The following is a 24,945-nucleotide window of genomic DNA, read 5'->3' as shown; positions in this document are numbered from 1 at the left end:
AGCGACAGGGGCTGTGGTGTCCTCTCCAGGACCCGCATCAGCATGTCTACTCCTGGAGGGGAGGCTGGGGAGGGTGGGAGGGCAGCACACCAACAGGCAATGGATTCCTGCCCTTTGGTTCACAAGTTCATTCTGTGTGCCCCCAGCGTGCAGGGGAGCGGGCGTGCCCCTACTTCCCAGCAGCCCCTCTGCTCCAACTCCCACCCCGCACCTGCCTCTTCAGAGCCACCAGGCCCTGGAGGTCATGAGTCCTGTGTCTCCTGCCCCACGGCCCCACCTTCTCTGCTACACTTTTCTGCTCTGCCCGGGCCCTGGCTGAGCTCCGCCTGATGCGCTGCTCCTGAGAGGGGCCGACGCGCTCTCCAGGGCAGGCTCTAGGAGGAGGGGTGGTCAGGTCCGAGTAGCCCTTTGCACTTGGTCCCAGACTTGGAGAAACGGGTGGCGGGCTCGGGGCTGGGCAGGTGGGCTCCGTGCTGCCGCTGTGTCCCTGCTCCTTGTTCCTCAGATGGCCGCCGCCCGCCGCTGCCTCTTCCTGCTGCTCCTGTCCGCGGGCGTGGCTCTGCTGCTGCAGCCACCACTGGGTGCCCGGGGGGCCCCGCTGGAGCCAGTATACCCAGGGGACAACGCCACGCCGGAGCAGATGGCCCAGTACGCAGCTGAGCTCCGCAGATACATCAACATGTTGACCAGGCCCAGGTGTGTGCGAGAGAGGGCGAGAGACCCCAGCCCTAGACCCTTTCACGCTCTTGGGAAAACAGAGCGTCTCTACTGATCTGGCCTGGGCCCCTGTGCCGCGGGCGGGGTGGTGCCCAGGGGTAGGCACGAGGCAGGTGAGCTGCACCTCAGCACAGCGTTGGCCCCAGCTACCTCTCCCCTCCCAGGTATGGGAAAAGAGACAAAGAAGGCGCGCTGGACTTCTTGGAGTGTGGCTCCCCCCACGCAGCTGCTCCCAGGTGGGCTTGGTTCTCTGCCCTGTGTGTCCAGAGGCCTGGGGCGGAAACGGGGGTGTGTGTCGGGGTGGGGAGAACAGGGGCCTAGGGCTGGTCTGAGGTCTTCCGAGGGCACGAGGACTACCCACTCATGCTGCCATGCTCTGCCCTCTCCTCACAGGCAGCTCAGCCCGAGGGACTCGTAAAGTCACCTCCTGCCCCTCTGACTCCAAGGCAGTGCCGGCCCAGCTCGCCCTCCTGGACCCTTGGCTCTGGCCGCAGCTTGCTCCCTGCTCCCACGCAGGCTAAATAAAGCACATCAAAGTCATAGCCTCACTCTCTCTGTGTCTCTGGGGACCCCAGGTCGGGGCAGGAGCAGGCAAAATGCACAGAAAGAAAGGGGGAGGCAAGGGGGAGGAGAAGGGAAACAAGGGTGTATGAATGATCCAGAACGTCTGTTGGGTCATCAGAGCCATCCAGCTCACCCTCTCCACTTCACAGATGGACAAATTGTGGCCCAAGGGGAGGCAGGGACTCCCCCAAGTTCATTCAGCAAGTCAGTGAAGCTTGAATCATCCCATTTCAGCATCCCTAGACCCTCCTGATCATTGGCTTGATGGCAGCCCTGCCCCCAAATGCACCCCCATCAATGCTTTCCTATAGCCTAGGCAGTAGGTGAAGTGCTCATTTATACTAAAGTGTCCTTGGCACAGGGGTGGGCGCGACACCCCAGCCCAGAGGAATGACGGGTTAAGACAGTCACCGGCTACAGCTGTGGCATTGGATGTGCCCTCCTCTGGGCAGTCAGAGGTGTGTCACTGTGCGTGTTTGGTCCAAGGGCGCCCCCTCCTCACGGCACGGTGCCCAGCAGAAGCACGGCCGGAGGAGGGGGACAGTGGTGGGGAGGGGTCTGGAGATGGTGTCACATGAGGTTGTTGGGAAAGGGAGCCTGTGTGTGCCAGGGACACTTAACCCTCTCTGTGACGGGGGAGAAACTGTTATCCTCACTCTACAGAGGAGGAAACCGAGGCTCAGAGAGGTCCAGCAGCTTGTCCAAGGTCCGGCAGCAGATGGCAATCCAATACAGGGGTACAGCATTGGCTTTAGAGTCAGATGAATCCAGGATGGGCCATGTTCCCTGTGTGCTTCTGGGCCAGGACATAACCTGAATGATAGGGGTGTAGTGAGCAGAACGTGAAATAATGCATGTACAACATTTAGCATGGCCCTTAACCCAGAAAAGTGCTAGCAGACGGGAGCTTCTGCAGGGCAGACTTGCAGCCAACCAGCTGCTTCCATGAAGCATGGTGGACAGACGAGCAGAGGGATGACCAGTCTTCAAATATATGCAGCTCCAGCTTGCGGAACAGGGTGACGGTTAACTCCGTGCAGCTCCAGGAGGGGCTCCGGAAGGCGCACTTTCCTTGACTATAAGTTTCATCTTTGAAGAACCAGAAAACTGGAAAGGACTTGCCCTGAGAGGTACTGAACTCCTGGACATAAGAGCTATGCAAGCAGTCGCAGGAGGGGAGGCCGCAGGAGGAATTCGGCCTTCCATGGAGGAGGCTATGCTGGCTAAGCGCTCCGGCCGCCTCCAGGAGCCCAGTCTGTGGATCCCACACTTCAGCTCTGGGAGGGTGAGGACCCGGATCCTGCCCAGGGAGGCCTGCACTGACAAGGGGTCCCAGGGGCCCTTGACAACCCTCGCCCTTCTCAGGCATCCTGAATAGGTGGGGATGGGCTGGTGTGTCTGCGACTGGGAGGGAGTGACCTTGTCTCTCTCCTCTTTTCCTGGCCTGGGAGCACCTGTGGATAGGGGACAGTCATGGCAGGGGTAGGGGGAGAAGTGAGAGAATTCAAACCTTCTTGGTTCCTGGAATGGCTCCTTCTGCCTCCCCTATATATCCTGCCTGATAAGATAGGGCTTGTGGGTTCGGTGGATGAGGTGGTCCACTCTTCTGGGCTCAGCACCTCACACTGACCCCATGGCAACGACACCACAATTGTGGTTCCCCTCAAGTCTTGGCTGTGTCTGGTGTGTGCAAACGACTTGAAAGTGGAACTAGGCCCTAAAAGGCAAAGGGCTGGAGAGGGTGCCGCCACTGGGCAAGCGCATGGCTCAGGCTGATTCTTATATCCAAGGGGGGAGTCTGGGAGGGGGGCTGGTTTCAGCAGGAGAATAGAGCTTGAGTTTGGATGATGGAGCCTTAAGTCCCAGAATTTTCCCTGGCAGCTAAGGGGATGGGTTCTAGGTTGGGAGAGGTGTAGTTACTTCCCAGGAGCAGGAATCGGGACTCTGCTCAGGACATACCTGAGTGTGACAGTTGGATCAGGATGGGGCCCCTGCCCCTGCCCCCAGGGGAGACAGCTTCTCGGGGACAGGCCTGGCTGAGCTCCTGCCCTCTCCCTGCTCTGCTCACAGCCAGAGGGGCTGAGAGGGTCCCCGGGGGTGGGGCGAAGGCAGGACCTTAACGCTCTGCACACTGGGGGGCTGCTTGTTCCTGTGACAACCCTGACCTCCCAGGCTGGCACCAAAGCTGCCCTGCTCGGGGCAGAAACTTGGGTTGGGGGGGTTCTGGCTGAAGCTCCTCCTCCAAGGTTGCTGGGACCCACTTCTCTCACCTCTGCTCTCCCGCTTGTTTAGGGCCCCCCCCGCCCCCTCCCCCGTTGTGGTGTAAGTGCCTGAGGTGGGGGAAGGCGGATGGGTCGCAGGGAGGAAGCAGGGAAGACCCCACAGCTGAGGTCTTTTTCCTTCTACTGTAGCAGCTCCAGGAACCCCTCTCCCCCTCCAAGGACAGGTCCCATCTTGCCCAGGGCCCACAGAAGTCAAGGAAGCAACAGAGATTCCGTTTCTCTTTATTGTTCTCACCGGGGCCGGGCTGGGCAGGAGTTGGGCCCCTCTCAGAATATAAAGAGGGTCGGTGGGCAGGGAGACCTGAGTTGGGCTTCTGGAAGTCAAAGCCCAGCCTGGAGAAGGAAGTCCCCGGGGCCCTGGATTCCCCACAGCCCTCAGGGCTTCCTTTCGCTCCCGCCCAACCTACCCCCAGTTCCGAGGACCCTGACTGGTGCCAGCCGAGCCCAGGCTCTCCTACCTGGGGCGCCGGGAGGAGGCTGCTGGTCGGGGCTTCGCGGCGTCCCGGGGTGGCGGGTTCGTGGTGTTCTATCGGGGGAGTTTCGTGGCGTTCGCTGGTGGAGTATTCTTGGGGTTGTTCGCGTCATTAGAGTTCTTGGCGTTCTTGGACTTCATGCTGGGGAACGCGTCTTTGCAGAGGCCATGCGGCTGCTCTGCGAGCCCGGTTCCGGGCTGCGATGCGCAGGGAGTGGGGTGGGGTAGGGTTGGGTAGCGGGGGCAGGTGGTGTCTGTTTCCTCCCCTCCCCCTCCCTTCCTCCCTGCCCACCTGCTGTTGAAGAGCTTCTCTATGTACTCGTTGAACTGGCCGAAGTTGGGCAGCCAACAGGCAGCCCTGGGCCTGAGACGCTGCAGCACTTGCACTTCCTCCCCAACAGCCCCGTCAGGCCTCAGCAGCAGCAGCGCAGGCACAGCAGGGCGAATGCGCACGCGCAGCGCAGAGCCGACGTCTGGAGCGGGCGGGGCAGAGAGAGGCGGGGCGGTCACGTGACTCCCAGCCCTCCGACGCGTGGCGGGGTGGGCAAGCTGGGGCGCCCGGGCGCTCACACCCAAGGGACCCTCAGACTCTGGGACATAGACAGGTACACTACTGCCATAAGGGACTTCCAGGTGCCCAGGCCGAATGGTGCACACCTGGCCATGCACAGTGATGAGCACAAAGCGCCAGGTAAACGGGGACCCTGGCGGTGGACTGGGAGGCACACCCTGAGATGAACACACCAGGACGCCGTAGAGCCATTGGTCAGCTCCTTAATCTCACTGACTTCCGTGACTCCTTCCTCACCCCACTCTGGCCTCTCCTGCCTCTTTGCTGTTCCTCAACAATGCCAGACATGCCGTTCACTCTGCCTGGAAGCCTTCTTCCAGACATCCGTACGACCAACTTCCTCGCCTCGCCTTCAGGAGTCAGCTCAAAATTCGCCTTCTAAATGGACCCTACTCTGACGCCCCTATTTAACACTGCAACTCATCCCTTCATCTGTTCTACTCCCCCCGCCCCCTCACCGCACCTTCTAACTTACTGTATTTTATGCTTATTTTTTCTTGTTTTCATCCCCAGCAGTAACCCCTCCACCGCTCCACCGATGTAAGCACCATGACAGCTGGGCTCTTTGCCTGTTTTGTTCACTGATGTATCACAAGCACCTAGAACGGTGCCTGACATTTAGTAGTTGCTCAATACTGCGTGTTAAATGAAAGACTAACACAGTTGCATACAGGAATGCTAGCCCAAGGATCCCCACGCACACCCAGCCGCACACAGAGAATTTCGTGCTGGCAACCTACAGGCACACCCAGTGACTCACATACTTTGATGCCCATACACATGCTACATACCACCGGAGCCCCTGAGACCCTCAACCCTCTCTTGACCAAGAACACCTCTCCTCCCCCACCACCCAAAGCAGGGACAGGAAACACTGGTAGCTGTCCTGGCCATCAGACTGGCAGAGGGGGCTGCCCTGGCCTCATTCATGACCTTAATGGCCTGAGGAGGGGCGCTTGGTGCCAGCCTCCGTCACAAGCTCCTGGAGAGCACAGCTGACAGGGCCCACCAGACATTACCATGGTGCTGGGCAGGTGCAGAGGGCATGGCAAAACGGTCTCTGGTCAGGACCTCCCAGCCCCTTTATATTCCTCGGCATCCATGTCCCTTTTCCCTCTAAGTCTCCACCTCCTCCTTCTCCTGCCCCTGTGTCATAACCTGGGAGCTGGGAACAGGGAGAGGGTGGGGGTGGAAACACATGGGCTGCCAGCTGTCCTGACCAGAGCACAGTCCCTGCCAGAGGCCCAGAGGCGTGGGTGGCAGAGGCAGAGGCACTGAGGAGTCGGGTAACTTTTTTTTTTTGCGGTACGCGGGCCTCTCACTGTTGTGGCCTCTCCCGTTGCGGAGCACAGGCTCCGGACGTGCAGGCTCAGAGGCCATGGCTCACGGGACCAGCCGCCCCGCAGCATGTGGGATCTTCCCGGACTGGGACACGAACCCGTGTCCCCTGCATCGGCAGGCGGACTCTTAACCACTGCGCCACCAGGGAAGCCCTCGGGTAACTTTTTGCTCCAAGCCTACAGATCCTAGGGAGGAACTGTCTCTGGGGTTGAGAGGGAGCTGTGCTTTTTCCCAGAGGCTATTTTCAGGGTTGGGAGGGGAGCTATGTTGAGAGACCAGGCGTTCCTTCCCACCCAGCTGGCTCCAGAGGGCCTCTTTTCCCTGAAGGGCTGCTGTGAGGCCTCAGAGCCCCTGCTCCTGGCTTCTAGGCCTCTGGCGTGGGGAGGGTGGGGGGGGTGAAGGTGAGGTTTCTGCCTTCAGGACCGCAGACCTCACTGCTTGTCCTGGGTATTTTCCCGGCCTGCCCTGCCGCTCTGGAGCCCCTGATGGATGACCTGCAGAGCCTTCTGGAGGGTGGTGGGTGTTGGCTGCCTTCTTGAGGGATGAACTCAGGCCTTGGGCTGCCTCAGGTCACAGAGTTTTGGCTGTGTGGCCTGTCAGGGCCCCTGTAACTGCTCAACATTACTGCTTTTCTGGGGTAAGGTTGTGAAATGTAGGCTGATGCTTTTTCATGCCCATCCCACTCCCCGAAGGGGCACAGTAGGAAGATCAGGGGCTTCTGGGTAGGAATCGTGACGTCACTACTTCCTGGCTATGTGACCTTGATTAAGGGACTTTATCTCCCCTGAGTCTCTGCAGCCTTGTCTGTGCAATGGAGCTGGTTACACCTAGAGCACAGAGCTGTTGTGAGGATTGAGTCGGATGATGTAGCTGAAGCCCTTGGACAGCTCCCGGCACAAATAAGTGATTAGCGTGTGTGAGCCCCTCAACTCCCAGATGCGCTCTTTCCCCACCCCCCACCCGCATTCACACTTCTCCCTCAGGGGAAGGGGTGAGAAACTCAATGTCAATGTCACAGAAGTTTATAGGATGGCTCAGTAGCCAAGTGAGACCAGGACTACATTTCCATGGAGCCGAGAATCTCCAGAAAAAGCAATGAGATTCCTATGATAAAATTCCATAGGACAAGGTGGGAGGAGAGATCTAGGGGCCAGTGTACCTCAAATCCCAACAAATAGGCTATTATTTATCCTACTTAGGCACAAGCCCAGCGCTGATGCCCCCATCCCCGAAAGAGCTCGAATATGTGTCCTCTTGCAGCTTTGGCTGTGAGAACCCAGGCTGCCCTTACAAACCCCTGGGCTCCTCCTCCGGCACCAAGGGCCCTCAATCCCTCACTCTTCCGGGCTCAGTTCATTCCAGGAACCATCAAGTTCTGAGAGATGGTGCTTGGCTCCCCTCCTTCCCGGCCCAGAATAAGAGAAAAAGCTCGATAGGGTGAGCAGGTTGCAGGAGGAGGGATAAAGGACTCAATATTATTATCAATAAGAGTAGCTCTATGAATATAGAGTTACATATTGATAACTGATCATCACTGCAGTTGCTCAGTGCTGGGTACCAGGAGAAGCATTCTGTTGCAGCATCTGTAATATTGATGACCGATGCAGGCACCGTTAACTCCTTTTCATCTGAGGAAGCAGGCTCAGAGAAGTTCTGAGACCTACCCTCTTGGATCTGGAGAAACAGGCCCATCTTCTTGGAAAGCTACCCCCAGCCAGTTACATGCTTCTCTGTCCTTCAGGCCTCGGGCCATCTGCAGTCCTGAGTCCCCCTCCATCACCTCCCACTCCCTTGGTCCATCAACTGCTCCTAACTCAAGCAAGACTTCTGGCCATGCTCTGCGCACCACACCCGCCCCCAGTCTCCTTCCATCTGCTTGGCTCTGTTTCTCCCAGGGGCCTTTTCGAGTGAACTCTTCTCTGCCGCTCGGGTCAAGACACAGGCATCAGCATCAGACTGACCTGGGCTCCAAGCTTACCATGCTGCCTGCTGGCTGTGCATCCCTGGTTAAGTCACTTTACTTCTCTGAGCACGGTGTCCTCAGCTATGGCGGGTACATTACAGCTAGGTCACAGGGTTATTGGGAGACAAAGCTGAGAGAAGGCTCCTTAGGCTTTCAGACCCAAATCTGCCTTGAATTCTGTGAGTTGCCCCTGGACCCTTCAGAGAAATTCCCTCTTTTGCTTAAGCTGTCTTGAGTTGGACTTTTACTTGCTACCAAACCAAAGCAAACTGAAAAACCTTTGATTAATAAGCCTCCCATTACTTCCTGGATAAAGCCCAATCTTCTTAGCATGGTATCTAAAGTCCTTCACAATTTGACCTCAGCCTACTTAAAAAAAATAACTTTAAAAACAACTTTATAGAAAAATTTAAACACAAAACTCCGCCCATTTTAAGTGTACAATTGGATGAGTTTTGACAAATATGTAATCAACCCCACAGTTGAGATACAGAGCATTTTCATCACCCCAGCAAGTTCCCTCCTGCTGCTTTCCAGCTCATCTGGCCAGAACTGGGCATCCCCTCAGGCTGAGAATGTGGCCCAGGATGGAAGGTTCTGAAGGAAACAGTTGTCTGTGGTGACTTAGGAGAAAATGTAGCTATCGTGTTAAGAAATTAAGTAGGTTATATATTGAGCCCTCATTAGTGGACTAAATATTAAAATGACAAGAATGCAAATAATATCATCTTAAATTGAGGCTGGGAAAAGAAATGCTGGTCTGGAAATTACTGGTATTTTGCCTTACAGGAAAAATAACAGTCAGCTTACTAATTCTAATTCTCACTCTGGTCTGGCCCAGGGGAGGCCTCCCTCAATAAGAGTGCATAGAACAGATGGTGCAGCCCCTGTGGGAAACAGTCTGGCTGTTCCTCAAAACGCTAAACATAGAATTACCATATGAACCAGCAATTCCATTCCTAGGTGTGGACTCAAAAGAAATGAAAAACTATGTCCACACATAACAGTATTATCCATTATAACCAAAGAGTGGAAACAAACCAAGTATGTATCAACTGATAGATGGATAAACAAAATGTGGTACAGCCATGAAATGGAATGTTATTCAGCTATGACAGAATTATGTAGTAAAGAACTTAACCTTGCAAAGTCGATTGCTGGTTGTCTAGGGCTGGGGTGGGGGGAATGGGAGGTGACTGCTAAAGGGCATGAAGTTTCTTTTGGGGGGGTGATAAAAATACTCTAAAATTGATCGTGGTTGGCAATTGCACAGCTCTGTGAATGTACCAGAAACTACTGAATTGTACAGAGTAAATGGGTGAATTTTATGGTATATGAATTATATCTCAATAAAACGTTTACCCCCCCCAAAAAGAGTGTGAGTGGAATTGAAACTCCTAGAAAGGGGACTTTGCTGTGTTCACTGGTGTGTCCCAGTGCCTGAAACCCCTCCAGGAGGACAGGTGCTCAATAAATATTGTGTAATAAATATGCCAAGTGACCCCTGGAACTGAAGCAGGGCCCTGAGGACTCCCAGTCTGGAATTTTCCAGACCACTCCCCTTTGCAAAAACAAGAGCTGTTCTTAGAGCATCTGTACCTCCACTCTGCTTTGGGACTCAGCCAAAAGGCTTAGCCGGATTGAGTTGAGGCCTGTGGCCTAAGAGTGAGGGCAAGACAAAGAGGGTGGGAGGGACATCAAGAAGATTGACCTACTGCGTCCCAGGCATGGGATCAACCCCTCCAGCCTCCCATGGGTTAGCCCAAATACCCACATCATCAAAGAGATTCCTTGGGGCGAAAGATTTGAGTCTGAGGCTCTCAGATCCATGGGCTGTGAGGAGAGAGCCAGGCCTGTTTCCTTTGCAAAGAGTCTCAGGCTTGGAGGAAAGGGTATTGGATGCTCCAACCAAGCTCAGACAGGAAGAACCAGGCTCAAGAATTGACTCTCACTATTTCTCTCTGAGACTCTCTGATCCCTCCCCAGATGCGTTGGCCCCATCTGGGAGGTGGCCTGGCCTGCCCTCCCTCATCCCCCTGGGAATGTGCAAGGAAGTGAAATTCACATCCTGATTCTTCATATTCTGTTACTCAGGCAAGATAGTTAACATGTGTTCACTCAACTAACGCCAGGCATCTGTTCTCCAGGCATTGGGCAGTGTCCATGGGACAGGGAGTGAGTCAGGCACTGTTCCCTCTGCTGGAGTTCAGTCTAGCACAAGAGCCAGACGTCGGCATCACCTGCCAGAAGACCCCATAAACACCGTCACAGCCGCTTGAGCAGAACAAGAGCCCCAGGAGTCCAGGGCAGGGCAGCGATGGGACCAGAGAGGCCTCACAGAAGAGGAATTGCCAGAATTGGGCCCCAGGGGGAATTTTGCTGGGCAGAGGAGCAGAAAACAGCTCATTCCAGACAGAAGGAACGGCACAAGCAAAGGCAAGGTGTGTGTGTGGCAGGGGGGGATGTGAGGGTGCAAGACTATCCAGGAGGCCACTGGAGTCAAACAGGTAGAGGGTTGGACAGGTACAATGAGGCAGGAACAGCAGGAAATGTGGCTGAAAAAAGTGGATTGAAATGCAAATGGCCAGAACGGGAAAGATAAAGAAACTGTGATACATCTCACAAAGGAAGAGTACCACTCAGCAAGAAAAGAGAACAAATGGCCGAGATGCCTAACAATACGGAGAAATGTGAAAAAGGTGATGCTGAGTGAAAGAAGTCAGACACAAAAAGAACACACTGTTTGATGCCATTTATATGAATGGCAAAACTAAAATAAAATAGGCAAAACTAATCAATGGAGATCAGATCAGAGAGCAGCATCAAACTACCACTGGCATTTTTCACAGAACTAGAACAAAAAATTTCACAATTTGTATGGAAACACAGGGTACCCCAAATGGCCAGAGCAATCTTGAGAAAGAGAAATGGAGCTGGAGGAGTCAGGCTCCTGGACTTCAGACTATACTGCAAAGCTACAGTGGTCAAGACAGTATGGTACTGGCACAGAAACAGAGGTATAGATCAATGGAACAGGAGGGAGAGCCCAGAGATAAATCCACGCACATATGGTCACCTTATCTTTGATAAAGGAGGCAAGAATGTACAATGGAGAAAAGACGGCCTCTTCAATGGGTGGTGCTGGGAAAACTGGACAGCTACATGTAGAAGAATGAAATTGCAACACTCCCTAACACCATACACAAAGGTGAACTCAGAATGGATTAAAGACCTAAATGTAAGGCCAGACACTGTCAAACTCTTGGAGGAAAACATAGGCAGAACACTCTATGGCATAAATCACAGCAAGATCCTTTTTGACCCACCTCCTGGAGAAATGGAAATAAAAACAAAAATAAACAAATGGGACCTAATGAAACGTAGAAGCTTTTGCACAGCAAAGGAAACCATGGACAAGATGAAAAGACAAACCTCAGAGTGGGAGAAAATATTTGCAGATGAAGCAAATGACAAGAGGTTGATCTCCAGAATTTACAGGCAGCTCATGCAGCTCAATGTCAAGGAAACAAACAACCCAATCCAGCAATGGGCAGAGGACCTAGATAGACATTTCTCCAAGGAGGATATGCAGATTGTCAATAAGCACATGGGGGAATGCTCAGCATCATTAATCATTAGAGAGGTGCGAATCAAAACTACAATGTGATGTCATCTTGCACCGGTCGGAATGGCCATCGTCGAGGAAGCTGCAGATGGTGAGTGCTGGAGAGGGTGTGGAGAAAAGGGAATCTTCATACACTGTTGGTGGGAATTTTTTTTAAAAAAAATTGTTTTTTTGAAGTTGATTTTTTTTTTTTTTTTTTGCGGTATGTGGGCCTCTCACTGTCGTGGCCTCCCCCGTTGCGGAGCACAGGCTCCGGACGCGCAGGCCCAGCGGCCATGGCTCACGGGCCCAGCCGCTCCGCGGCATATGGGATCCTCCCAGACCGGGGCACGAACCCGTATCCCCTGCATCGGCAGGCGGACTCTCAACCACTGCGCCACCAGGGAGGCCCTGAAGTTGATTTTTTCATGTTTAATGTGAAAATGAAGATATCATGAAGTTTACATATCACAGTATTAGGCATTATTTAATATCAATTTTGATAGCTATAGTTACATCATCTAAAAATTACATGACGATTGGTGGCACATTATATGCTTTTCAAAACTGCAGTAAAACAGAAATAGTGTGAATGCAAATACATATTGCCAAGGACCTAGGGATCACACTCAAATGACTGGATGGCAAACTTTACATGTTAGCAAGATAAAAAGAAATTGCTAAATCTTTTTTTCCCCCTGTATTGAAATAATGAGTCTTAGATGATAAAGTAACAAGATCCAAGATACCTTAAATCAAAATATTTACAAAAAGTTCAATAATGTTTTAGAGCAAACAAAAAACAAAAAGGTGAAATTAAAGAGATCATTCGTATTCTAAATTTAATTGTTTCTGTTGGTTCTTAGTTACAAGCATTTCAAAGACTCTTTAAATAATACTTTTAAACTCCTAGTTAAAATAAAATGAGGTGAGGTAATATTTAATTAAAGCAACAAGTTATACCAGTTATGTAAAAATATCTTCCTGTTAATTTCAGAGATATTTTGTACCATTCAACAAGGAAGAAACTTGAACAATTATCTCAAGATAATGCTGCGTCATCAGTGGAGCAGTGGCGATATGCAATCGTGAGAGACTCCTGAGGCCCATGCAGGGAGAGGGGGATGAGATGGAGGTGTTTTGACTGAAGTTTTTTTTTTACAACTTTATTGGAGTATAATTGCTTCACAATGGTGTATTAGTTTCTGCTTTATAACAAAGTGAATCAGTTATACATATACATCTGTTCCCATATCCCTTCCCTCTTGCGTCTCCCTGCCTCCCACCCTCCCTATCCCACCCCTCCAGGCGGTCACAAAGCACCGAGCTCATCTCCCTGTGCTATGAGGCTGCTTCCCACTAGCTATCTACCTTACGTTTGGTAGTGTATATATGTCCATACCTCTCTCTCGCTTTGTCACAGCTTGACTGAAGTTTTGCTGGCAGGGAACTCCCTCCTGTCCTGTGATCCCCAGACCCAGGAGGAGAAGGAGGACAGCTCCCTTATCGTGGTATCACAAACTAACAAATGCCTAGTGTGTCCCTTTCCCAGCTCCCCCCTCCAAAGCGAGGTGCCTCTAAGAGGCATGTTAACCTCACATCAGACCCAGAAGAAGCGGGAAGGAATTTGGCGTTGACTTAATAAAAGTGTCTGATGAATAAATGACAAGGACCTACTCTATAGGGAACTATGTTCAATATCTTGTAATAACCTATAATGGAAAAGAATATATATATAACTGAATCACTTTGCTGTACACCAGAAACTAACAGAACATTGTAAATCAACTGTACCTCGATTAAAGAAAAGAAAGAAAAAAATGTCTGCTGAAACATTATATACATATATATACTTAAAATTCATAAAAAGAAACATCTTTCATCATGCGGATGTTGATCAGCTGTTTTTGCATGTCCCTTTGTAAGGAGAGGATCGTCTCTCCCCTGAGTGAGGGGACGGAGCTGACTCCTCTTGAGGGCATCAGCTCTGCCCCTGCTCTCAGATGCTGTGCCAGGGACAGCGAGGACCAGAGACCCTGGAGCCCCCAGCTGGGTGTGGCCAGGGGCCAGTCATGGACCTCTCTGGGCCTCCGCGGCCTCAGACACCAAATGGAAGCCCCCTTCGCAGGGTGGGCACTAGAGAGCACAGATGGGGCCATCAGTTCTTGGCGGCCTCTTCTCTTCCCTTGGGTCTGGGGGCACATCCATCTGTTCTCCTCTGGGTTCCCTCAGCTCTTCCTGCTGCCCTGAGTCCATAGCTGCCTTCTGAGGCAAGAGGCCTTGGGGGTCGTCTCTGCATCCAGCTGCCCGGCAGTCCTCACCTGTCCACGTCCCAGCCCCAGTCTAATGACCAAGGGCCTCAGGCCACATCTCCTGCTGACGATCCCTTACATGCACCTATTGCCAGCCTTGGCTGTACGTTGGAATCCCCTGGGGAGATTTTCAAACTTCTTTTGCGTGGCCCTGCACCCAGAGCCTGCACCCGTGTTAACCAGTACCCTCTTGATGGCAAGCGCTGCGCTAGGTGCTGGAGTTACAGCGGTTAATAAGATACATTCACCGTCTTCAAAGAAATTCACGGGTGTGGAAATAGGTATTTATTTAGTGGAATAATGAACATTTCAAGAAAGATCTATCAAGAGGTTACCTCTTGGAAATCCCTGTTGGCAAGAAGGTTTTTATCTCCTTCATGAGCAGAGCGGAAAGTGGTCTCCTGAGATACACAGATTGATGGAGTTGGAAGGGAATTTAGTTAACTAGTCCCTGTGCCCCAACCTCCCATTTTACAGATGAGGAAACCAAGGCCAAGAAGCTGAGTTTTCTGTGTGGGAGGAGGAAAGCGGTCTCCGAAAGCCAGAAGGCTCTTGCATTGTGGCATCCCCGGCAGGTGCTCTTGAGAGCTGCTAAGCTGTTCTCAATCCAGTATCTGATGCCAAGTGAATAAAAGATTTAGGGCGCATTAGTATAAGTATTTTAATCAAGTCTAGATAAATTCAAGATTAAGCTGTGATGGATAACAGCTAAGGATTAGCAAGAAAGTTTACAAATTGTTTCTAGGTGTTTATTTCTTTTAAGGCTGATGATTCTATGCATAATCTTAATCTAAGTCACATTTAAATGTTATTTAAGTTCAGCTGTTTTTGTGAGTTATCATATTTTTGTAAGTTGAAGAATAATTGATGGAAAACTAAGCAAATCTTTTTACTAACCAAACCTACTAAGCCTGGCTCTGCCACTAGCTTGTTGGGTGATCCTGGGCAAGTCATTGAACTTCTCTGGCTTTCAGTTTCTTCATTTATAAAATGAAGCTAATAATAGTAGCTATGAAGTGAGGTGCAGCATGTCTAGCAGAGCCTGAGGCCAGATAACCTGGGGTCAAATCCCAACTCTACCACTTAGTGTAATGCCTTTGGGTCAATTGCTTAACCTCTCTGCACTCAGTTTCTTCATCTGTAAAATGAGGTGATAGTATTCCGAACCACCTCAACATGTAATTATGAGGATCAAAGAAATTAATACATGTGAAGAGACTGGAACTATGCCTGGCAGTGTGCTTACAAGTGGTGGCTCTGGTGGGGATGATGTTTAGAGCTCAGAGCATCAACCCACAACTGGAGGATAAAAATTTAAACTATGAGCAAGCTCTCTGAAAATCGAAGAATGCAAATCTAACCAGTGGGGTGAACTGTGACTAAGCAGATGCTCTAGACTCAGGGGAAAGAAAAGATCTCCTGCATTTCTCCTAACCCCAGCCTCATTTCACTCCTTCATCTTTGACCCTCCCCCATTCCTGCCCTGTCCAGGGTCTATAGGGGCACTCCAAGGCACTGTTGGCTTGTGGGAGTCTCCAGCAACAGACACTGGGTTTTTGGGTTGGCTAGCAGGACATCCTCCCACTCCCAGGGTCTGCACTGCCTTTTGTGAGCTCGTCCCCACTCCAGTGATGAGCTACTTATTCCTGGGCCCCTTACATGGTGCCCACAGCAAAGCCCTTGGCACCTTGGTTGGGCACTGGAGGAAAAGGATAAGAGAGGTGGGTGGCACAGATAAGGCTGGGCAAGATGCCACTAATGGGTGTGTGGGCAGCAGGAAGAGGACATGCTTTCTGTACCAGATACCTGGGGCTTCAGAAGCCCTGGGGTGGACCACCGCCTTCCCCAGGAGGACCTGAGGCCAGTTATGGGTACATCAGACAGCCAGAGACAGAGACTAACCACCCACTGCCCAGCTGGCACCTAGTGAGAGCCTACTCAGACCTACTCCCAGGAAGGAACCACATTTATGGGGCACTTTCTGTGTGCCCGGCACTGTGGCAGCCACTCTATGTCCTCTCCCAAGGTGGAGGCTGTTATCCCTATTGTGCAGATGAGGAAATTGAGGCTCAGAGATGTTATGTAACTGGCCTAGGACACATACACCACGTGGCGGAGCCAGGATGTCAGCACAGAACTGTCTAGTTCCAGAACATCCCACCCCATGGGGTTGTGGCAGAGTAAAGCAAGGAGTCAGAGCAAAGTGCGAGTGTTGGGCCAGGGGCAGAGAGTGGGGAGGAGGGCCAGGAGGCTGCTTTCGGGAGAGGTTCTGCACCTCCAGACCAGCAGTCTAACGTGGGTGCAGGGAAGGTTGGTGTGTGTCTGGTGGTGGTGGTGGGGATGGTGGAGGACTTTTCAGGCTGTCTTGAGGTTGCGACGGGAGCAAGTGGCCAGGACACTTGGCCCTCCAGGGAGGGTTCGGTTTGGTCCTGGAGAGGAGGCAAAGCTACCTGTCTAGATGCCCTGTTGAGGCTGGGATTGAAGAGAGGGTAGGGGCACAGCTTTTTCTTTAGAAATTTGGTTTCCAAAGTGGGGAATGCACCTAGGGGGGCATCAGATGATCCGTTAGGGTGTGGTAAGAAAATATTGGAACTTCTATTCATAGTTTAAAAAATAATCATGAAAATTTTTTGGTGCGTGAATGATTTTTAATATACATATTAGTTCAATCGCATAAATATAATATATAAACATAAATATACATACAGTGACGGTTCCAAACTTTATTTATTTATTTTTTTACTGAGAGCTACAACCAATAGAAAAGGCTTCCAGAACAAGACTGGCGAGTTGCAGGGGTCGGGGAAAGAGATCGGAGTGGGTGGGTGTAGAAACAGAGATTGGGGATAGCTGTTGGCGGCCCCTGCTGGTCATCACCGGAAGTGCAACATCACTCAATACAGCACCCTTCAGAACACCCACTCCTAGTTTTCTTTCTTTCTGTGCCTTGAATCCCAAAGCCTTGGAATGAATATCCACCCGAGGAAAACCTTGATTTTAGGGGAAACAGAGACACTGCCTGCACCATTGTGACCTCTGGGGCGGGGGCAGGGAGGAAGACAGAGCTAAATACAGACCCCAGAGGGAGAGGACTCATTCCCCTCACTCCCCCCCCGCCCCCTGCCCAACTCCCCCACTTCCCCTTACTCCCCCCACTCCCCCATCCCGCCGCCAGAGGGAAGCCCCTAACTGCCATGGGATGCATGGTGGACCCCTCAAACCTGCTTCCCGCCCCAGCAACTCTATTTCCCACTAGTAGCACCCTCATTCCTTTGGGGCCCTGCTTAGAACACTTACTGCACCTCTTATGACATTCAGTTATACCGCCAGACAGTGATTTTTGTGTCTGACACCACCCCTCCCCGACCTCCACCTTCAGGAATCACTGATGCTGGCACTGAAGCTGGTATCTGACTCACTATCACTGAAGCTGGCACCCTATCTGTAATAGAATAAGAGCATCCTACTCTGTATCAGGAAATGCTTCTCCCTTCTCTGTAACCTCATGGGGCTGTTGTGAGAATCGAACAATATATCAATTGTACGATCCTGAACAGATGTGAGGAGCTGGCATTCTATAAGGCCCTTATAAGAGAGATGCTTGTTGACTGACTAAGTGGGGGAGGCAGCTTGTAAGGGTAACGAATTGGGCTCCACCTTCCTAGAGGGCCAAAATCTGGGATCCCACCTTGTCCTGGTGATCTTTTTTTTTTTTTTTTTTGCGGTATGCGGGCCTCTCACTGTTGTGGCCTCCCCCGTTGCGGAGCACAGGCTCCGGACGCGCAGGCTCCGGACGCGCAGGCTCAGCGGCCATGGCTCACGGGCCCAGCCACTCCGCGGCATATGGGATCCTCCCAGACCGGGGCACGAACCCGTATCCCCTGCATCGGCAGGCGGACTCTCAACCACTTGCGCCACCAGGGAGGCCCCCCTGGTGATCTTGAGTGAAACTGAAAGTTTGCTGTGTGTTGCTATGGGGTAATAGTCACGTGACTGAGAAGAAGTAATTAATATTTTGGAGAGATTCAAGATCCTTCCACTTCCCAACCAAACGCAAATAGCCAAGTGATTCACTGCCCAGAGGTGGACAGGTGAGAGTGGACAGTAGCCTTCATAATGGGAAAGAAGGGACTTCTTCCTGAATTGAATTAGGAGGATCTTCTGGCTTGAAGGCAGAAGAGAGGGCTGGAAGCATCGTGCTCCAGCAAGCTCTTTGGTTGGAGACAGAAGCCTGCAATTCCAGTCCCTGCCATCTGGGGTCGCTAACCAACGTTCTTCTCCTTCCTCAGTAACAAGGGCAGAGAGCACCGAAAAACATCAGGGTTTTCAGTCGAGTTTGGCCTGGTTCTTGCCTCTTCCCTTTACTGATACTCAACAAACCTATGCTCTCCGGAGCTCAGGGGCGAGCTGAGTCTCCTGGACCCGGGGATCAGTCCCATTCTTCCAGGATGGATTTCCAAGTCAAACCCACTTTTGAGATTTCCAAGCAAGTTTCCAGGATGCAGTTCATTTCTGATCTTAAGAGCCCTGCATGTTCTAGAGGGCAGCTGGAGGGGTTGGGGAATACCGCGGCCAGAGTAGTACTGCGGCTGGCCCCGAATGCTCTGCGCACTTAGCGAAGGGTGGTCTTGGGGCTGAGCCTCCTGTATTCCAAGGCCAGAACTAAGTGCAGGTCTAGGGTGGAGCCAGAAGCCGGGCGAAGGCGGGCAACTGGATTTAAGTCTTTCTTTATTTCTTGAGATGGCACTCTGAGGAAGGGTTACCTCGTTCTGTACTCCGTAGACAGAGGTGTGGACCAGCTCTCCGGTCCAGGCTTGAAATAGGGTCTCGACGTTTCCCCCCTTTGATTGCAAATTCGCCGAGAGGATCTGGGATCCAGGTAGCCACCACTGAATCCTTAAAAGTTGCCCCTGAGCCCGAGGCCCTACGGGGGTGCGTCTCTTGCTCTTTGGGGGTTTCCCTAAACTCCTCCTGCTCCCTTATCCAGTTGGGAAGCAGGATAATGAGGAAAGGTGAGGCACGCTTGGAACTGCAACGCGGGTCTAAGCAGAGAGAAGGGGGCGGGTAATCTTTCACCATCGCCCTTTTAAGGGATCGCTGGGCTCCGAGGGACTAGTGGATACAGGTCCCAGTCCTTGCTTCCCCGAGTAGGAGGCAAGTTGGGGAGGAGGGTGGGTCCTGGGCTGTGCAGTGTCTCCCAGACCACCACCTCCCGGCCTACCCACTAGCTGCTCGGAAAGGCTACTTTCCTCGGGGTGGTCCCAAGGCATCCATATCCCCCTCCCCTCCTCTCTCGGTCTCCGCCCCTTCGCGCAGAGGAGGCCTAGCCGCTTTAAGACCGGGGGTTGCGATTGACAAGCAATAAACGCGGAGCGCCGGGCTGCGCTGGAGCAACCCCGAGCTAGGGGCCTCTAGGGGCGCAGGTAGGCGCCCCCCAGCCCCCGAGCCTGCACCCACCCGAGGGCCCTCTTCGTCCTGGCACGGCACTTGGGGCCCTTTCTCCGCGTCCCACCTCCCCTGGCCTCTTCCCTCAGGCCAGTCCCCTCCCTCTCACCCTCCCGCCCCCACCTCCCTTTCTCGGGTGCTCCTAGAGAGAGACCAAACCCCGCTGCCCATTGACGCTGGCCCCCGCCCCCGCGGCGAGGGCTCCTAAGTGACGTCAGGCACAGAGCTGGTGAGCTGTGAGGGGCCCGGGCGTCCGGGCGGCTTCTCTGGGGGCTGTGCGGATTCTGGGGACTTCGGAGCCAGGCATTACGTAAGAACCGCGCTGTTAGCTCTTCCGGGGGTGGGGGCGCAAGACAGAGGTTGCGTTGGTCCCCTTGGCTCCCCCGCCACCTTGGGAGGCCAACACCTTAATCTTTCCTGGGAGGGGGTCCTGGGAAGGGGGTGTAATGCTTTTTCGCTTCCTAGGTTGTAGAGGGGGCGGGTCTGGGTCGGGGGCCAAGGCTAGGATCCGGAGATCTGGGAAGGGATCGGTGCCAGGAGCGAGGAGCCAGGGTCAGAAAGTTACGTCAACTAAGGGGTGGGTGGGGGGGAGAGTGTGGACGGGGTGGGGGTGGGGGCGCAGTCATTCAGTGACCTCATCCCCTAGTCTCCGGCGGGCGTGCAAGCAAAGAGCCTACTTTGATGGCTCGCAACACACCCCCCTCCTCCCGGGTCCTAGCGCCCAGCGTTTTCGGGCTGGGCTCTTGGAGCGGGGTGGGGGGGGGTGGGGGCGCTCTGATAGTCGGTGCTTGCAGACCCGCCCGGCCACAAGACCCAGTCTGTCTACCCCTCCCCACGACCTTTTGGTCTTCAAAGTGCCTTTGTCAGACCTTTCTCCTCTCCATCTCTTTGTACGGGTAGTGACGGAGCTTGGAGGAAACCTCCCCCTTTCTCGGTGGGCCCACATCATCTACCGACCCTGGGTAGTGTGGATAGCCTGGACGTAGGGGTGAGAGGGCGCCTGGGCCCAAGGTTTTGGAAGCTGAGGTGCGGGTTCCCAGATGCCTGGGCTCCGGACCTTGGCTCAGAGCCAGGCTGGCTTGCCTGGCACTGCTGTTCTCCTGTGGGCACAGCCGGGCCCCGAGCTCTCGGAGGCTTGGGTGGGGGTAGGGCAGAGCTAGCCGATGCCGTGGGAACCGACTCCCCAGAGGCAAAACCCAGGCAGGCTAGGCGAGACTTCTGGGGACAGGATCCTCCCTGCCTCTGCCCACCTTCCACCCTCTGGGGAAGGAGGATGTCTGGAGTTCTCTTTGCCAGCAACCGTCAGGGAGACTAGCGCCAGCCAGGAGAGGGCTGCAGGTTCCAGGTCCCTGGGACCTGGGAGGGGGCAGGAAGGGAGCCCTCCTCGATACTGTCTAGGAATAGACAGCAGGGTTTGGCGCCCGGAGCACTAGCTGGTACAGTGGATCCTGGGCATTGCTCCCAGCCTGGGTGCTAGCCTGACAGGGGGTGCCTTCCTCTCCCTGAAAGCTCCTTTCTTCCTTGTTCTCAGGGGCAGAGCCAGGAGGAAGGGGAGCCATCCTTCCACTTTTGTAATTTCTGCTACTTGAGCTCAGATGACCAGCTCAGGCCTGGGAAGGTGATAGGAGGAGAGAAGATTTTATTAAAATCAGGTAGTGGTCCCTCTAGGGACCTTTTGGTGGGGGAGGTGAAGTTGTGGCTCCCCCACCCCCAGGGCCCAGTAGCATTCAGTCCTAAAGTGGGCACTGCCAGCTGCTTCCCTGCACTCCCCCACCCCTGCTGTGAGCCACCGCCTCCTGTTGTCAAGGCAACCAGGAATTAGGGTTTTCTCCAGCAGCACGGGCCCAGGAAGGCAAAGTGAGGAAGAATGGTGGGTTACCCACCTGCACCCTCCCCTGGAGAATGGGGGATCCAACCCCAGCTTGGGGAGGACCTGGGATGGGAACTGGGTCTGTAAACTCCATGGCTGGTTCTGCCCAGAACCCCTGCTCTCCTTGTCCCAGCTCTGGTTAAGAAGGGGCATGGGGAGAAAGAGGCCTTGGGGATGTATGACATCTTTTCTGTCAGACAGATGGACAAACGTTTGTGGAGCATTTACACTGCGCTAGGTCTGGGATCCAGAGGCAAAATAAAACTGATGTGGTTCTTGACCCATGGAGCTTAAAGTCAGGGAACACCCATCTTTCCTGCTTTTGCCTCAAACTGGACTTTTCCCCACCCTTTCTCTCTCTCTCTCAAAAAAAAAGAGACAGATGGTAGGCAGAAACAATTTTTTTTTGAGTCATAAACCCTGGGTTTTCATTGTAGCTCTCTTTATTAGCTTTGTGACCTTGGGCAAATCAACTAACCTCTCTGATCCTCTGTCTTCTCCTCCTTGGAGAAATGGGCATGTAATATCTGCTCTTCCTGCCTCCCAGGACTGTGGGATCATTTAGTGTCAGGGCAATGCCGTCTCCCCTACCTCATTGGGTGATCCTGAGGGCGAGGCCCTTCCTAATTCCTTCCCTTGCTTTGCCCTCGTGCCTTCTCAACCTCCTCTCTCCCCTCCTCCAGGAGAGCCATTTCAGAGCCCTTGCTGATTTCACCATGCCAGTTGCCGCCACCAACTCTGAGTCTGGTAAGAAGGGAGTGGGGATGTCAGTTTATATCAGTGGTTCAGAGGGTGCCAGGCAGGGTGGGGAGCAGCAGCCAGGCACTCCCACAGCTCCCTGTAAGAACAAACTGCCCGCTGCCGCAGCTGCTCCACCCAGCTGCTCAGCCATTTCTTCGGCAACTTCTATCACCCTGCTGCACCTGCCCCAGGGTGGGGCTGGAGACACAGCACAACTCACCTCCATGGAGGTCAGGGGAATGCATGCTCTGGAGAAGTCCATGGTGCAGTGCCCACCAGATGGGTAGAGTGGATTGTCACGTGTTAAGATGGGAGTGTGTGTGTGCTGGGGCACAGGAAGCTGTGCGTGGAGAATGCCAGGTCAGGAAGCCTCGACTTAGTTCTATAGGAGGTTTTAGGGCAAGGGTGTGGGTCAACCCAGACAAGCTAGGAAGCCTCAGGAACAAGCTGCTTAAATTCTTGGAGCCTGCGTTTCTTCTTCTGTAAAGAGGTGTAAAGGCTATGACAGAGAAAGCACGTTACCATTAAGAATATTCCCAAGTATTATGCTGTGCTGCTGAGTTGTTACCTCATTAACCTGTGACCCTGAGTCAATCACCTCACCTTTAGGACCTAGGTTTCCTCATCTGGAAGATGAAGTGATGGGACAAGATCAGTGTCTTTAACTTGTATTGGTCCTGAATCCCATTGAGAATCTGATGAAAGCCGAGGGTCCTCATCATAGACAAAGTCTTCTATGCACAAAATCTGCTTTCTACTCCAGGGGTTCAGGGACGCCCCCTTAAGTGCATTCAGAGACCCACCAGGTGAAGTGCCCTGTGCTAGAGGCCTTCTAAGGGCCCTAGCAATTGTAAACCGCTCTTGTATTGCTCTGATTTCTCTGGATTTCCTCTGCCTGCACGCCTCCCACCCATGTAGCCCCTTCCCTCTCTCTAGGCTCTGCTTCTGCCTCTGCAGTATGTTCCAGGCCCCCCAGTTTGGTTAGATGGAGTCGCCTGTTCCTCTCCTCTGACAAACTGAACTAGGAAAGTGAAGGCTGCTGTGAGTGGGCCAGAGCCTAAACTGTGACATCCTTGTCCCCCAGGAAAGGCCTGTTCTCCATGCAGTGGGGGGACTGTACCAATGTCCCCCAGCTTCTGCAGTCTTGGAGGGCTCAGTGCCTCCCCCTGCTGCTCCAGCCTGCCTGGGCCCCTCTGTAAGCTGCTTAGGGGTTAATTAAGCCCATCCCTGAGCCTGTGATTAAAGGCCTCTCAATCTGGGACTGTCCAGTAAACCCATTAATAGTGCCTGGCAGGGGAGTAGAGGGAGGGGAAGGCGCAGCAATTTAGTTTCCCTGCTGCAGGCCTCTTGATAGGCCCTGGTGGGGTGGGGGACAGGGCAGGGAGTGGAGCCCAGGGGTGGGGGTGTGAGGGCCTGCTTCCTCTGAGGACTCCTGGGGCACCTGCTCCCTTGGGTGTTGTGCCACGGGCTTTTGCCTTTCCATATTCAAAGGAAGAAGGATAGGAGCAAGCTGCTTAACCTCTTGGAGCCTGTGTTTCCTCCTCTGTAAAGAGGTGATGGGAGACTCAAAGCATAGGAGTCTTGTCTTTCCCTTAGGTGGCTCTCTGCGCCTGCCCTGGGGCTGGACTTGGCTCCTGGCCTCAAAAATCTAATGGTGGGTTCTGGCCCTTCTCATTTGGTGGTCTTTACACTTCTCATGGGCCTGATAGACAGCTGCGGCCCTGCCTCTAAGGTCAGGTTCACCCTCCCCGTCCCTTCTGCCTTCCCCCAGAGGTCCTTGCCTTGGGCTCTGCAGAGCGTGAAGCTAGCAGGGTCCTTCTACCCTTACCTACGTGTCAATATGGCCACTGTCGTTGTGGAGAGAGGGAGATGGTGTGGGTGTATTCCTCTTGCAGAGAGACCCCAACTCTATTTCTAGTAAGGCGGAGGAGGCCTTTTCCTGAGGGTTGGAGATACGTGGGTGTTGGCATGGGCTGAGAGTTCAGACAGCTTACCCCTGGACTCCAGTCCATCAGCTCTGCCCTCTCTTCCCCCTTCAGCTGGTTCCCTCCTTTCTTTGAATCAAGGCTAGGATGTGGGGCTTTCAGTTGGAGCTGTCCCTTTAAATCTCTGGGTTAGTGTCCTAGTGTGTAATCCTGCTTGCTGCCATGGCAACCAGGGGTGTGCTGTGACCTGGTGTCACTCCTCAGGGAATGGCAGTCTGGTGGCAGCAGCAGCAGCGCCTAGTGGTGGCTTCATGGGTACAGGGTCTCAGAGGAATGAATGGTGGCTCTGGGCTGGGGTAACTTTCAAATCCCCCCCACCTCCTCCCCCCCGGACCCCCGGTCTCTGCAGCGTGAATGCTCCCTCACCTTTTCCTTTCCCCAATCCCAAGATGCCTGACTTGCCCACGGGCATCACCCCCTTAAGCAAGGGGGAGCGCAACTGGGAGATGGGGAGGGAGAAGCTGCTGCTGAGATGTGGGGTCAGAGGGCTTGGGGCGCCCTTCCCTGCCCACAGTGGTGTCATCCCTTTCCCTCTTTCTTCTCCGCCTCACCGCTTCATGGCTAGCAGCTGGGGGAGGCATCTGGGGCTTGAGGTGTTTGTCCCATGCCAAAGCGGTGCCACAGCCTCCTGGCGGAGGACCGAGAGTCGTTCTTGGTGGCTTCCTTAGATCCGGAGGGGGTCATTGTAAAGGAAACTGGGCTTGGAGAGGGGACTGAGAGGAGAGGTCGGAGGGCTCAAGAGGAGGTGGCATGGGGTGTAAAAGAGGAGGGACTTGCAGGAGGGGGGGCGGGAACAAGATGGGATCAAGTCCCCACCCACCTTGGGTTTCTCACGGCTGGGCTGGGAGGGGAGGGTCTCTGAGCACCGCTCCCGTCCTGAAGGGGCTGCACGCTTAACCCCTTCCCCCTGCAAACCTTCTCTCAGCCGCCTCCTTCCCTTTTAATGGTAGGTACTAAAACTGGGGGATCCTGCCACCCGTGGGACGAGGACGCTCCCACCGGCCCTTCCCCGCCTCTCTGTTACAGTCGGGGCTTTGGCCAATCAGCAAGGCGGTCAGACAGCTGAGCCTTGTTATTG

The 24,945-nt window shown here is 53.5% G+C and overlaps 1 protein-coding gene across 1 annotated transcript; it reads left to right on the top strand.

Annotated features, from left to right (window-relative positions):
• The first annotated feature begins 505 nt into the window (after positions 1–505).
• Positions 506–1,135, top strand: PPY (pancreatic polypeptide). The gene is given in 3 exon segments (XM_060082640.1): positions 506–696; positions 882–1,013; positions 1,015–1,135. Coding segments are annotated over 3 exon segments (444 nt in total).
• Positions 1,136–24,945: the final 23,810 nt, after the last annotated feature.

This window comes from Mesoplodon densirostris, chromosome 18 (assembly GCF_025265405.1).
Source record: "Mesoplodon densirostris isolate mMesDen1 chromosome 18, mMesDen1 primary haplotype, whole genome shotgun sequence".
Lineage (NCBI taxonomy): Eukaryota > Metazoa > Chordata > Mammalia > Artiodactyla > Ziphiidae > Mesoplodon > Mesoplodon densirostris.
Note: the sequence above shows the minus strand (reverse complement) of the source record. Positions and strands in the feature narration are given on the sequence as shown.